General features: G+C 51.5%; 1 protein-coding gene across 3 annotated transcripts in view; it reads left to right on the top strand.

The window, feature by feature from the left end:
* LZTS3 (leucine zipper tumor suppressor family member 3) overlaps window positions 1-12,421 on the top strand; it is a 56,203-nt gene that overhangs the window by 29,995 nt on the left and 13,787 nt on the right. For all 3 annotated transcript variants that reach the window (XM_033007051.2, XM_033007049.2, XM_033007050.2), the window contains exon 2: window positions 10,876-11,364. In XM_033007051.2, coding sequence (XP_032862942.1) covers window positions 10,915-11,364 — 450 coding nt within the window. In that variant the 5' untranslated portion in view covers window positions 10,876-10,914. The remainder of the gene's footprint in view (window positions 1-10,875; window positions 11,365-12,421) is intronic.

Below are 12,421 nucleotides of genomic sequence, written 5' to 3'. Positions count from 1 at the left end.
GAAAATCCCTCCTATCTGCCCTCAGGTGCACACTGGAAGGTGCCAGCCTGGGTCCAAAGCCAGGGCTCTGAGAGCAGCCTGGGGAAAGGGTGAAAAATGCCCCTGAGGATGAGGACTCTGCCAGTGGCACGACCCCCTTGCCCTGTCCAAAACCTCCATCCTCCGTGGCAAGATAATTCATGGTGGAAGGGACCTCAGGGGGTCTCCAGGCCACCTTGTCACTCAAGGCAGGCTCAGCTATGAGGCCAGACCCTGCTCGGTCCATTCAGGGCTTGAAAAACTCCAAGGACATAGACTACAAAACCTTCCTGGGACCCCGTACAAATCGCAGAGCACCACGTTACACCTCCACGTCACCCACTGAGGTTTCTCTGGGGCTTTGCCCACCTTGCTGCCGCCTCCGGAGTGATCTTGATTTCTTTCCTTACTGGAGCAGCTCTGGACCAGCGCAGCCCACTTGGCCTTTTATTCCACACCTCTGTCATCTCTTTTGGATCCAGAAAATCCTGTGGATTAATACTGGGAACACTCTGAGATGAGGAGCCGTGGTGGGATCGGTCTTGGGACAGGCAGCGTAGCTTGTTCTGGATGAGCAATAGTAAAGCCTAGACTGATTTATTGATTTTTTTTTTTGCTGTTGATAAGGGGTTTGCAGGTAGCTGCCGGGCTCTCCAAGCCTAGTCCTTGCAGAGGGATGCTCTGGGGCACCAGCACAAGCCCCTGGTGCTCTTCATCACCCTCATCACCGTCGCTCCTCTTGGGGAGGAGCACGGCTGCTGCAGCAAAGCACAGTGAATGCAGACAGGGGCTCCCGTGTCACTGCGTGTGACAGAGGCACAGCCCAGGTGTAGCACATGCGTGGGGGGGGTGGCCATTCCAGGAGCACCCCCAGGAGCGGAGAGGGAAGGAGGACAAGCGGGAGGCCGCGGAGCCGAGGCCATATGCTCCGTGGTGGAGGTTTCGGCCGTGCTTTGCCATGATTCCTCCTCCTGCCACTTCCTGGGGGACAGAGATGGGGAGGGGCGGCAGTGGAGCGTGTCGCTTAAACACAGCAACCAACTGAGGAGGAAAACTGATAGCAAACCGAGAGGATTAGCCAGAGAAGGTGGAGCAGGCTGCACTATTCAGGCTTTGTCGGGGGAGAACAATGGGGCCTTTATTGAGGAAGGGAGGTGGCGGGTTGGCAGGCTGGCGGGGACATTTTGGTACTCGGAGTGTCCCTTGGCCAGCTGGGGGGACACGGCACTGGGATGTGGGATGGGACAGTTTGGTACCCAGTGTCCCCTAGCCAGCCGTGGAGGACAGGGAACTGGGACGTGGGATGGGACAGGTTGGTACCCAGTGTGTCCTTTGGCCAGCTGGGAGGACAGGGAAATGGGACACAGGACATGGGATGGGACAATCTGGTACCCAAAGTGTTCTTTGGCCAGCTGGGGGGATTGGAAACTGGGATAGGACAGTTTCATCCCCAGCATGTCCCTTGGCCAGGAAGTGAGACAAGGAACAGGGACACGGGATGGGACAGGTTGGTACCCAACACATCTTTGAGTGGTGGGGCTTGTCCCAAAGAGTCACCGCAAGCCCCACGTGTGCTGACCACCTCAGGGCTCTCCCCGCCGCCTGCACACGGGGTCTCAACCCACAGCCACCTCCCCCAAATCCTTCGGCAACAGGAATCACGCCGGGTGGTTTATTGGTTTATGAGAGAGCATCGGGCTGGTTCTGGGGACCCCGGGAACCCTCGCAGCTGAGAGCGAGGAGCATCCCGTGCTGGGGACTTCCCAGACCAAGTGCTGCCACCCGACCCAGACCCTGGCAGAGGGACCTTGGGGATGAAGAAAGCCATCATCCCACAGGCTCTCCCTCAGTAGTGCAATGAGGGCTCTCCCAAAGAGCCGCCTGGGTCTTTTCATCTCGTCTCTTTTGTTTCAGGCTTATTATGTAAATAGCTGATGCGCCCCCGTAATGAAAAAGTAGCTTCCCAGAATACAAAAGGCTGTAATTATCTCATTAGCAGGCGGAAAGGGAAAGGAAATGTTTCTAAGCCACTTGCTTTTATTTCCCACAGCAGCCCAAGAAAGCGCAGCCCCCAAAACGGGGACCTGCCTGCCCCGAATCCTGCCACCCCCACTCTATGCTGCTACATTTGCAGGAAAGAAAAGCAAAGTGTGGTCCTCACGTCTCAGAAATAACCATGTACTGAGGGGGGGGGGGCTGGGGGCTGACAGCTTTTAACTGGGCCCAGTTATTCTGAGGATGCTATGGGTCCCTGTGCGGACCCCCTAGTGCTCTCAGCTGCTGGGACAGGAGGTGTCATTGGAAAGTGGGAGGTCATAGAGGGACAGGATGGGTCCCATCTTCCTGAACTGGATGCTCCTTGGAAAGACTCCCAAGCCGGGATCGTGGCACAGAGCTTCAGGATGGATTTCCGCGGCTGCATGCCTGCAACAGGATAGGGTAGGAAATAGCCTTAGGACACATGGAGGTTGGTCCCAGAAGGCATCTAGGATGACTTTGGAGTTGCTTTGCTTTCGGAATTCATGACTTCCTTGCTACCAGCTAAACGCCCAACATTCAGGGGCAGAGCTACAAAGGTCCCTGCAAATCACCCTGGGATGCAGTCAGGAGCTGGTCCTTGCTGAGGTCTCCAAAAACCCTTTTCTGGTGGCTTGTTCCCGTACAAGCTCTCCGTTCCTCTACCCTGATCGTGGCCCTGTGTCCTCAGCGAGCTGGCTGGAAGCTGTTGACGTAGCAGCAAACCCCTTGCTGGTTTGGGTTGACTTTCTGCCAGGTTTGTGAGCTGGATCAGGCCATGGAGAGAGCTGATGAGCAGCAGATCCTGATGGGATCCCTCCTGCAGCAGGGACTCGATGGAAAGCTGGTTACAGGCCACAATTCCTACAGTTCCCCAGGGAGTTTGTCTGACTCTAAGGGAAAAACTGCAGGGCTCTCTCAAACCACAGGGTACTGGGGAGAGAAAACAACTTTCCACACGATTTCACATGCAAAGCCAGCACCAAAGATTAAGCATCATGTAGCTCCTAATCAACACCTCCCCGCAAGCCCTGAGAAGAGACACAGGACAGCCAAGCAGCACTGATGTACCCCGCTGGAGAATGGCCCTAGCAAATCAGCCCTTCCAAATATTAACATTAGCATTAACAAAAGCAAATATTTAATGCCCCGAGCAGGACTGGTGTATTCACTACACACCACCACCCTGCTCATCACAGCCAGGAGCCTTTTTCAAACTCTCCTTAAAATGTAACGATAGGACTTGGGACAGCCTGGATGTGTCTCACAGCACAGATTTGCAGTGACTTGGTCCAACAGCCCTAGACCCTTCATGCTGCAAAAGGGGCCAAGGCTCAAAGCGCAGCTCAGCTGAGCCCTAGGAGGTGCAGGGCAATGTCCTGCTCGAGTTTGGAGTCTGCCCGTGCACCGAGGGCTTGTCCATCTCTTTGTAGCCCAGCAGCAATCATAAAGCCTTTGCGCAGAGGGATGCAAGATGTGCAGACACGCAGCAAACCCATGGCCAAAGAGGTGTCTGAAGGTGGCTACAAGAACCTGGCGCTCCTTGACCTTCCAACCTGCCTTCCCAACTTTGCTTTTTGGCTCTGAATGGGGGAGAAAGCTCCCCATTGCAAAGTTCCCATTTTCTTCGGTGGGGATAAATGGGAAAAGAGAGGTCTGTGTCCTAGGGAAGCAGCAGTTGTTGTTCATCTGACATCACTTGGCTTCTGGTTGTGGAAAAAGCTTGTGGCTGAAAAGCCCGAGATTTGTTTGTTTTTACAGACAGGTTCAAGTGCTTTCGTGCCACATTTCAGTGGTGGAGGAAAACCTGGCAGTCACCAAGCCAGGATATCGGAGTGGGGGAAAAGGAGTTGGAGGAGGTTCAGAAAAGAGCCACAAGAATTACTTGAGGGCTGGAAAAAATGCCTGTGAGAGACAGGAAAAGCTCATTCCGTTCCCCTCTTCAGACCAAGGCAACTTGAGAAGGGTGTAGAAGAAAAAGTGCCAACGCACTGGAGCCGGGCAGGAGGGGAGTGGTGGTGTCCCTGCCTCCTCCACCGGCCCTGGTGGAGGTGCTCGCAGCCAGGTTTGGGTCCAGCACGGCTGGAAGGAGGTGACATGCGATGGCCCGTGACACACAGGAGGCAGAGCAGTAGCTGAATGGTCTTTTCGGAGGACGTGATGTGCGAGGAGAGGCTGAGGGCTGCTTGCTCAGCCCAGAGAAGAGGGATGTGACTGCAAGTTGTATCTGAAACTCAGCGGTGGGAAGACAAAAAACCTGCTGGGAGCTGCATGGTGGTACAACGGAGGCAAGCAGTGCATTTTGCAGGGCAAGATGGGAGCACTGAGAAGTAAGGTAGGTCCACCTGACCTTCTCCAGCACAGGTCCTCTCCTGTGCCCGCGTCCACCCTCCCCAGCCCAGGCAGAGAGCAGGAGGTGGGCTCTCATCTCACCACTGGTGCTGGAGCTGCCTCGTGGGAACATTGGGTGTCCACACCAACCCCAGCAACAACCTTTGAGGTGCTGGTAACTTTGCTGAGGCCCAGACTCAAACACCTCCCTGGATATATTGGCCAAGTGTGATTGCAGGTCTTGGGTTTCAGTGGTGGGTTTTCTCCAGGGCTTGTCAATACTTCACCAGACACAGGTGGTTTTGCTCCTTACAGAGCCTGCTGTCTTCTCACTGCTAACCATTACTGGCCTTGCCTTCCCTTCCCTCTCCATACATCTTTCTGAAAGAAGCTGAAATGATCACAGCAAAATTTTTTTTCGCCCCTTTCATGCTGTTTCTAACCAGCTCCACCACCGCAGGACATGATGACTTTTTTTCCTCCAGCTGAACCAGCTCTCTGGCACCACTGCCAACAACCTGGAGAGCCACCAGAGCCCTAAACACAGCACAGGTGTAGGTCCTACCCCTCCACCCCCACAAAAAAGCATGTTTTCATTGTGTCGGTAATTGCTTGCTCATTAAAACAGACGCAAACAAACCTGACTGTTGAAGGTCACGGGCACACCTGTTACTGCAATTGGTGGAATTTTTGACCTTCAGATGCCTTTGCTGCCCGTCCTGCTGGGACCACATGCCTGGGATGGTGTGTGTGCCAAGGCACTGCCTTGCTTTCGGGCTGTTTGCTGGAGCTCTCTCTGCCCGAGACCAGTGATTGATTTCCTTCTCACATGGCACCGTGCCTAGGTATGTCTCCCAAAGGCCTTTGTTACTAGAGTGTTAACAATTAACCTACTCAGGCAAAAACAGAGCCAGGCCTCCATAATCTAGGCTTAGTTAACCATTCAGCTGCTTATCTGAAAGCAATTTTTCTTCTGCCTAACTGGAAATCATTAGCTAACTCATTTGGGTAAAGCAAGTGTGAAGACGCAGGAATTGCTTTACAGATTATTATTATATATACAATAGCACCTACGGGTCCCCTAGAGCTTCAAGCATGGTAGGAAACCTTGGTAAGAGGTGACCATGAAGAGTTTACCCACCTCAGCTGGGGAAAAGGAAATTTCACCCCAGATTTTTTGCATCAGGTATAAAAATATTGCTGTCTCCAAGGCAGGGCTGCTGGGGGAAAAGCCAAGCAGCCACTGTGGCTGGGTGGGATGGGGAGGTTGTACCATTACATAAAGTCCTGGTGTCCTTGTCCAGAGAGGAGGTTGGCTGTACTGATGAGACAGAGCACCTTTCCTAGGTAAGGTGCTGGCATGGAGATGCCTACCAGGAAGGGTGCTTTGAGTCCATCCAGGAAGACAAAGAAACCCTTTTCAGCTTTTCTTAACACAGTAATGGTGGGAAGTGGGAAATTAGCTCAGTGTTTGTTCTGGAAGGGTTCCACTCTCCTCCTTTGTGTCTGCAGAAAGTCCCTTCACTTGGGTTCCTGCTGTAAACACGTGGCTCTGGGGAACTGGACCGAGGGCAAAGCTCAGCAAGGGCTGTCAGCTCTCGGAGGTGGTGGCTGCTGTGATGGAAGGACAAACAGATGTCCCTCAGGAGTGATGTGGGTAGAGCTGGTCCTCAGGAGCTGGGATGGACCTGGTATCTTCTTGAGAGCCTGGTGAAAATGAAGAGCAAGGTGGTCCTAGTGCCTTCTCACCACTGCAGATGGGAAAGACAAAATATCTAGAAATGGCAGTAGCTGGCAAGTTGCTTAAAACTCCTGCTTTGGTTTCCCACCTGTCTGGAGCTTCCCTGCCACAGGCAGGGGAAGCCACTTTTGCCCCTCTGTTGTGGCTCAGGGGTCTCTTCCAAGACCAGCTGTGCCTGGAGGTGACTCCTCTTTCTTTCTAAAGGTCGGACTTGGGAGTGAAATGCTGGTAAAGGCTGTTCAGCTTTGCTCAGCCCCCCCTGTGTTCATGGACTGCCGGGCTCAGCACCCTTGTTTCTCTTGTTGTGAATCACCCATAAACCCAATTTTAGTTTGCGTTCCCATGGGAGGGAGGCGGTTATGAGATTTAAGGAGGAGAAATGTCCTGGGGAAGTTTTTAATCATGCATTCCTCCAAACCTGGAAGGAGAAAAAAATGACCCTCCAGCTCTGTGCTGGAGCATGGCAGCGTTGTTCCTTACCTCACTGTGCTCAGAACTTGATTTCACAGTTTATCTGAGAAATGACCAAGGTAAAACCTGACTGATAACTGGAGCTGGCCAGAAGATACAAAAGCGAGAGCTGTTGGTCTCAAAAAAATGGCATTTTTTGGCAAAGCAAGCTGTACTGTCAGGGATCTGTTGGTACTTCTGGATTCTCCTTAATAACATATTTGCAATGATTGCCTGTATGCTCTGTTTATCAGATCCTGGCTTTACAGTAAACATAAGCTAATAACCATTTTTTTCAGAGTATTTTCTTGGATGATTCCCAGTTAAAAGAAGGGGGGGGGGGGGAGGAATGTGGAAAAAGGTCCGTTTTTCTGAGTCTTCCCCTGTGGCGCAGATTTGATCCCAATTCCCAAGAAGGCAGCTGAAGCTCCCCCTGGTTTGGGGTTGCTGGCACGGAATGGGAACATTGGCTCAACATCCCAGTGAGCTTGGGTCACAGACATAAGCAGAAACCTCCTTGATGTGGAAACCACTGCCCGGGAGCCAGGGGGACCCCAAGGGCAGAGAAAGGCTGCGATACTCTGTCGGTGAAGACCACTGGTGGAGATGCCATGGGGCTAAGCAGGCACCTTCCTCTGAGGTGTCTTGGGGGACATTACCACGACTCTGCCCAGGCTGTGGCTCTCACCCAACTAAGGACATTTGTCTTCTCTAGTTCATACTGCTTGTTGTTGTGTTGGTTTTTTGGTTTGTTTTTTTGTTTTGTTTTTTTTTTTTGGAAGGATCAAACTTTCCAGTGACCTCATCCTGCCCTCAGAAAGTCGATGTAAATGTGCAAATGTCACAGTGGAATTTACCCAGCGAGGAAAAAGTAACCTGAATTTTTCCTCCGCCAGCTGAGTGAGGCTGGGGAGCACTGCACGGAGGCAATGTGGCCACTGCCCTTCCCTTGTCTGGATCTGAGACCTTGCAGCACATCCCTCCCATGGAGGCTGGTGTTCTATAAAAAAAAAAGACATGGCCTATAAAGATCCCAAAGTCCCTGAAAAGCAGGTTATTCCTATATTAGCAGAACCCTTGACTAATACAATCCAAAGGTACCGTGGCTTCAGTGTGATGGGTGTTCTCCACCCCTCCTCGTTGCTCCACAGCACAACCAAGTCTCCAGGTGCCCAGCAGGCACCTAGACTGATCCCTGGGCAATGTCCACTCGTGAAGTGTTCCTGGAGTTGTCCTTTGGAAAGTGCCTTTAGGGTGCAATGGGGTCGTGAGCCTTTGAGTCCTGCTCAGTGCGTTGCGGAGAGACGTGTCCAAACGTCACACGCATGACACTTCTTTCTGCTGGTGGAGGTTTTCTTACTTATGACTGATAAACATTTACATGTTTTGGTTGTAGCGGGTCCCCGCGCAGAACCGTGCGATACTCCTGTGATCCTCGTTTGGTTCTCAGCCTTTAGATCTCAACCAGTGAGTGACACGGAGGCACCTCTGTTGGGGGACAAAGGTGCCAGCTGCAGGAATGTCATTAGCAGCGACTACCAAACGTTCACCCAACGCTCATCACTTCATATTGCTGGTGGGTCAGTGGGGCGAGTCCCCTGGGGACCCGTCTTGGGCGGGGTGATGTGCAAGGGGATGGAGAAGGTTACCCCACCAGGCATGTCCTCCTCTGCTTCACGGTTGCCTTGTCTTCTGCCCATGATGGGGCACATCTGGTGTGTCTCAGACCACGGAGGCTCCATCACACCTGAACAGGAGTTCAGCTGGGATGGTGCCTTTCACCAGAGCACCTTCTTAAACCACTTTTTCCCTCTGTGACCACCTTCCGCACCCTGCTCTGCCTCAGAGGACCCCTCTCAGCTCGCTGTAGGTATCACCTCTGTGTCCTCTCCCTCTGGCACAGCAGTTTGCCACATCTGCCCGCCAGCACCACAACACTAGGGTCGTATTTTGGACAGGGCAGCTTGCTTTCAGATCAGGATGCTGGAAAAAGGGAGGAGGCTACAGGCAGCGTGCCCGGAAGAAGCCTCCAGAAACATGATTTAATAAAAGTGAAGCCGAGCAGTGCAGACCCTGCTTTAACCTTTTTAACTTTTTTCCATTCCATTATTAGTGCAAATAGCAAGACCCTGTGAGACACCACATCAGAGCTGAGGTCTAGACCTAAGCTAGCTCTCCAGGGAAATAAACCCAGCTCTCCTGTTTTACTTATGAGAGGGATGATTTAAAAACCCTACCCCAAGAAGAGGGAAAACTGCACTGAAATGGGGATTTCCTCCATCTTCCCTATCTGACAGCCCTGCCTGAGCCCTCTCATCACTGAACCTCTTTCCAAAGGGCATCACTTTTGTCATCCCTCTTATCCGGGTGGAAACCTGCACCTCCCACTGCCCCTAAATCCTGCTTTAGTCCCCATGATGCCAGGATGGTTTATCCTGGGAAACCTGGAACTGAGGGCTCCTGGGACAAAAAAAAAAACAAAAAACAACATCCTTTCTGGCCCATGGGGACAAAGCCAATGAACTCAGTAGGGCTGGGTGGATGCTGGTCAGCTAAGTGTCCACAGCTGCCCAGGTCCCACTGACCCTGCTTCTCTAGGCTTGGTTCTGCTGTGTCCAGTTTGAAGGTATCAGATACCTCAGCACAGACTGGTAGATACGAGGCAGGACTCCAGGGAGACCTGATCCTTTCTTGAGTGGCACTAGGAAGACACAGAGAACCCCCCCAGCATCCTGGACACTTGTGCATCAGTGACTGAATTGAGCTGTGAGTCTTTTCCCCAGATAGAAGGAATCCAGGATTCACTGCAGTCAGCCAAACTTTTCAATGCATCTTCTTCCTTTCCTCAGGTAATGAGATCCTTAGCTGGTATGGGTTCAAATTCTTCATTACTCAAAGAGGCAACCAAAAAAAAAAATGTGTTGTGGGTCTTTTTATTTCATTAAATAAGATTTTACACCTTTGTGGGGCTGACTGCATTTCAGAGGATCGAGTTAAGACCTCAGGGGAAGGAATGGGAATCGTGGGGAATGCAGTCACTCTCTGCAAGTTCTCCAGCTCAGTTCAACATGGAGCAGCTTCCCCAATGCTCTTATTTTATGGGTATACCCATCAGGGAAAACCCATAGGTTTCTGTGACTAAAGAAATTCTGTTGAGAGAAATAAATTCCTGTTGTTTTGGTTTTTTTTTTTTTCCCTAGACCCAGTCTATGCTGGGGCATGACTGCAGAGGCTTTGTCACCCTCGGAGGGGCTACTGGGGCAGTGCAGACCAGATCCATTACTGCTGCGTCCAGGAGTGCAAAAACAGCTTGATTTTCAGCTGGGACTTTCAGAAGGGACTTTCAAAAGGCCTTTTAGAAAGTTATAAATCGTCCTCATGTGAAACCTGTCTTGGCACCAGTAGCTCTGGACCTTGACTGTCTCAGCTGATAATAAATTCAGCACCAATGCAACCACCAGTATTTGGAGAATTTCCCCAAAGCACATATGTGAATAAGCATGGGTGCTTATGAAGCCAGAGCTGAAATTGCAGGACTGGGGTTTGTGATAGTGATAGATCTGAGGAAGAGCATCCAGACATGTGAGTACTGGCCACATTGTCTTTGACCAAGTCAAAGACAATTTTTAAAACCAGGTTTTCGCCAGTCCAAGGCACAGCCTAGGTAAGAATAAAATGGAGTGGGGAAATAAAGGTTTAGAAGAAAATTTAGGATGAGACGTGGACAAAAACACCTTTTTAAAAGCTCAGGTCCATGGGACAACACTCCCAAGGAAGAGGTGGAAAGTGTGTTGCTTAAGCCCTGTTGAATCATCCCTAGGGGATGCGCTGGAGTGAGCAATAATGTATGAGCCTACAGATGGATGAGGGCTGGCAACATTCCACCTGCACCGCCGGCACAAACTTGTCCAAACCTGGGAAAAGTGACAGAAATAATTCAAGCAATTACTTGAATTATTTCAAGGACTGCAAATGGTCCTGTCCAACCAATGCTGTAGAGCTGCGCCCACTAAAACCCACGCCAAACCCTCCCCTGGAAGCACCCAACCCTTGGACTGAGAGGCTTAAGGGCAGCTCTTTTTCATAGCAATGTGTGGGATATGGGGGACCAGTGCACGCTGCTCCTCTAAGGGGGACTGGGGGTCACAGAGAGGAGAACAGCCCCATCATCTGCTCCATACCATATACTAAGACATGACAGCTTCTGTCCTCGCATCACCCAGTCCAGAGGTTTGCTCATCTCTGCACAACAATCTGCAAAGGGTATGGAAGACAAAAGGCATCTCTTTAACAGTCCTTCCCTTTTCCTCTTTCTCCAGTGCCACTGACCTGTGCCTCCACCTCACCTCTGCACTGCCATGGCCACGCTAGAGACGCTGCCCGTTCTTAGTGACCCGACCTACCCCAGCCCGGAGAACTTCCACAGTTTTTCTCCCCTGCCATCCCAACCCATCGCCCAGAGCAAAATGGGAAGCGTGGGCAGCGGCGTCGCCAACGACCAAGAGTTCGCCATGAAGAGCGTGGGGACCCGGACGCAGAGCAGTGGCCGGCAGACAGAGGGGTCTCGCAATGGGTATCCCACCCGGGAAATCTCTAACCGCTACTCCGGCGAGGAGAAGACATACAAGTCGGAGAAGGTCTCCAACTCCCTCTACATCAACGGCGACCTGCGCAAGAGCGAGAAGGTGAAGGTGGACATCTGTGGGAATGTGACCACCAACAACGAGAAGAACATGCCGCCTCCTCCCCAATACCGAGAGCCCAGTAACCCACCAAAGATATTGCCAATCTCCGGCAAACTAGACCAGGTGAGGATCCCCACCTCCTGGAGCAGCTTGATGACTGTGGCACATCTCTAAAAACACAGACCGGGAAGCCTGGGGCAATGGTGCAATCCTGACAGATAGTCTAATTCTTGCTATGTAGATGTCAACATTTTTATGTACAGGTGATAGAATTCCTATGACTTTCAGGGGGGTGAGCAAAGGGGAATGTTAATTCCTGAGGAACTCAAGAGCATGAGCACAAGTCTTCCACAGCTAAGTTTCCAGCTAGTTTAAGCCTGTGTTTAAGTCACTGGCTATTCCAACTGACTCGATATGCCGTGCCTACCTCCCTGATAGATGGGGAGGGAGCTGGAGTTGGCTCTCGTTTCAGTAGGTCCAGAATCTGAGTCTCATCCTTATGTTTCATACCATTTACAGGCAATCTCCAAAAGCCCACTGCCCCCAAAAGGTGGTGTTTGAAAGCAGCTATTAGCATCTGTTCAAAATCCCAGTACCTCTTGTGAGGGGACAAGTCGACAAGGCTTGAAAACTACCCCTGTCAGCATTATCATCATCCAAGCCCAGTTCTCATGGTTCATATTGGCTTTGGGGAACAAACATCTCCAGGCCTGGAGGAGCAGAGCCTCAGAGTCAGTGGTGTTCTACGTAGCCTGCTGCTGTGCTCCAACTACTTCCATAATTTGTGTCCCGGGGATGCTGCCTTGTGCAGTATTATTTCTGCAGTGTTTGGTGGCCTTGTCTCCTAGGTTGTTAATCCACCAGCCCCTGTAGTCCATCTCAGTCCCACATGCCAGGTGCCAGGTTTTTGGTCTCCAACCTTGCCTGCTCACCAGGTATCATTCTGTTTCTCCTGGAAGGCATTTTCAAAACATCTTTGCTAATACAGAGCAGCTTCCTCTGGGTTAATTTTCACCTGAAGCCCAACCTGCAGTAGGAAAAACTCAATCCCATGTTGAGGCAAATTTTGTTTCTGTAGGTGCATTCACAGGGCGAGGAATGTGCAAGGTTTTAAAATCCTTTCTAAATCCTTTACAGCTGTGGTCCATTCTCCCCCCAGCATTGCATATGCCCGCTGAAA

This window comes from Tyto alba, unplaced genomic scaffold, assembly GCF_018691265.1.
Source record: "Tyto alba isolate M040663 unplaced genomic scaffold, T.alba_DEE_v4.0 Super-Scaffold_6, whole genome shotgun sequence".
In the NCBI taxonomy this organism is placed as follows: Eukaryota; Metazoa; Chordata; class Aves; order Strigiformes; family Tytonidae; genus Tyto; species Tyto alba.
The sequence above is the reverse complement of the archived record's forward strand: the minus strand, read 5'-3'. Positions and strand labels throughout refer to the sequence as shown.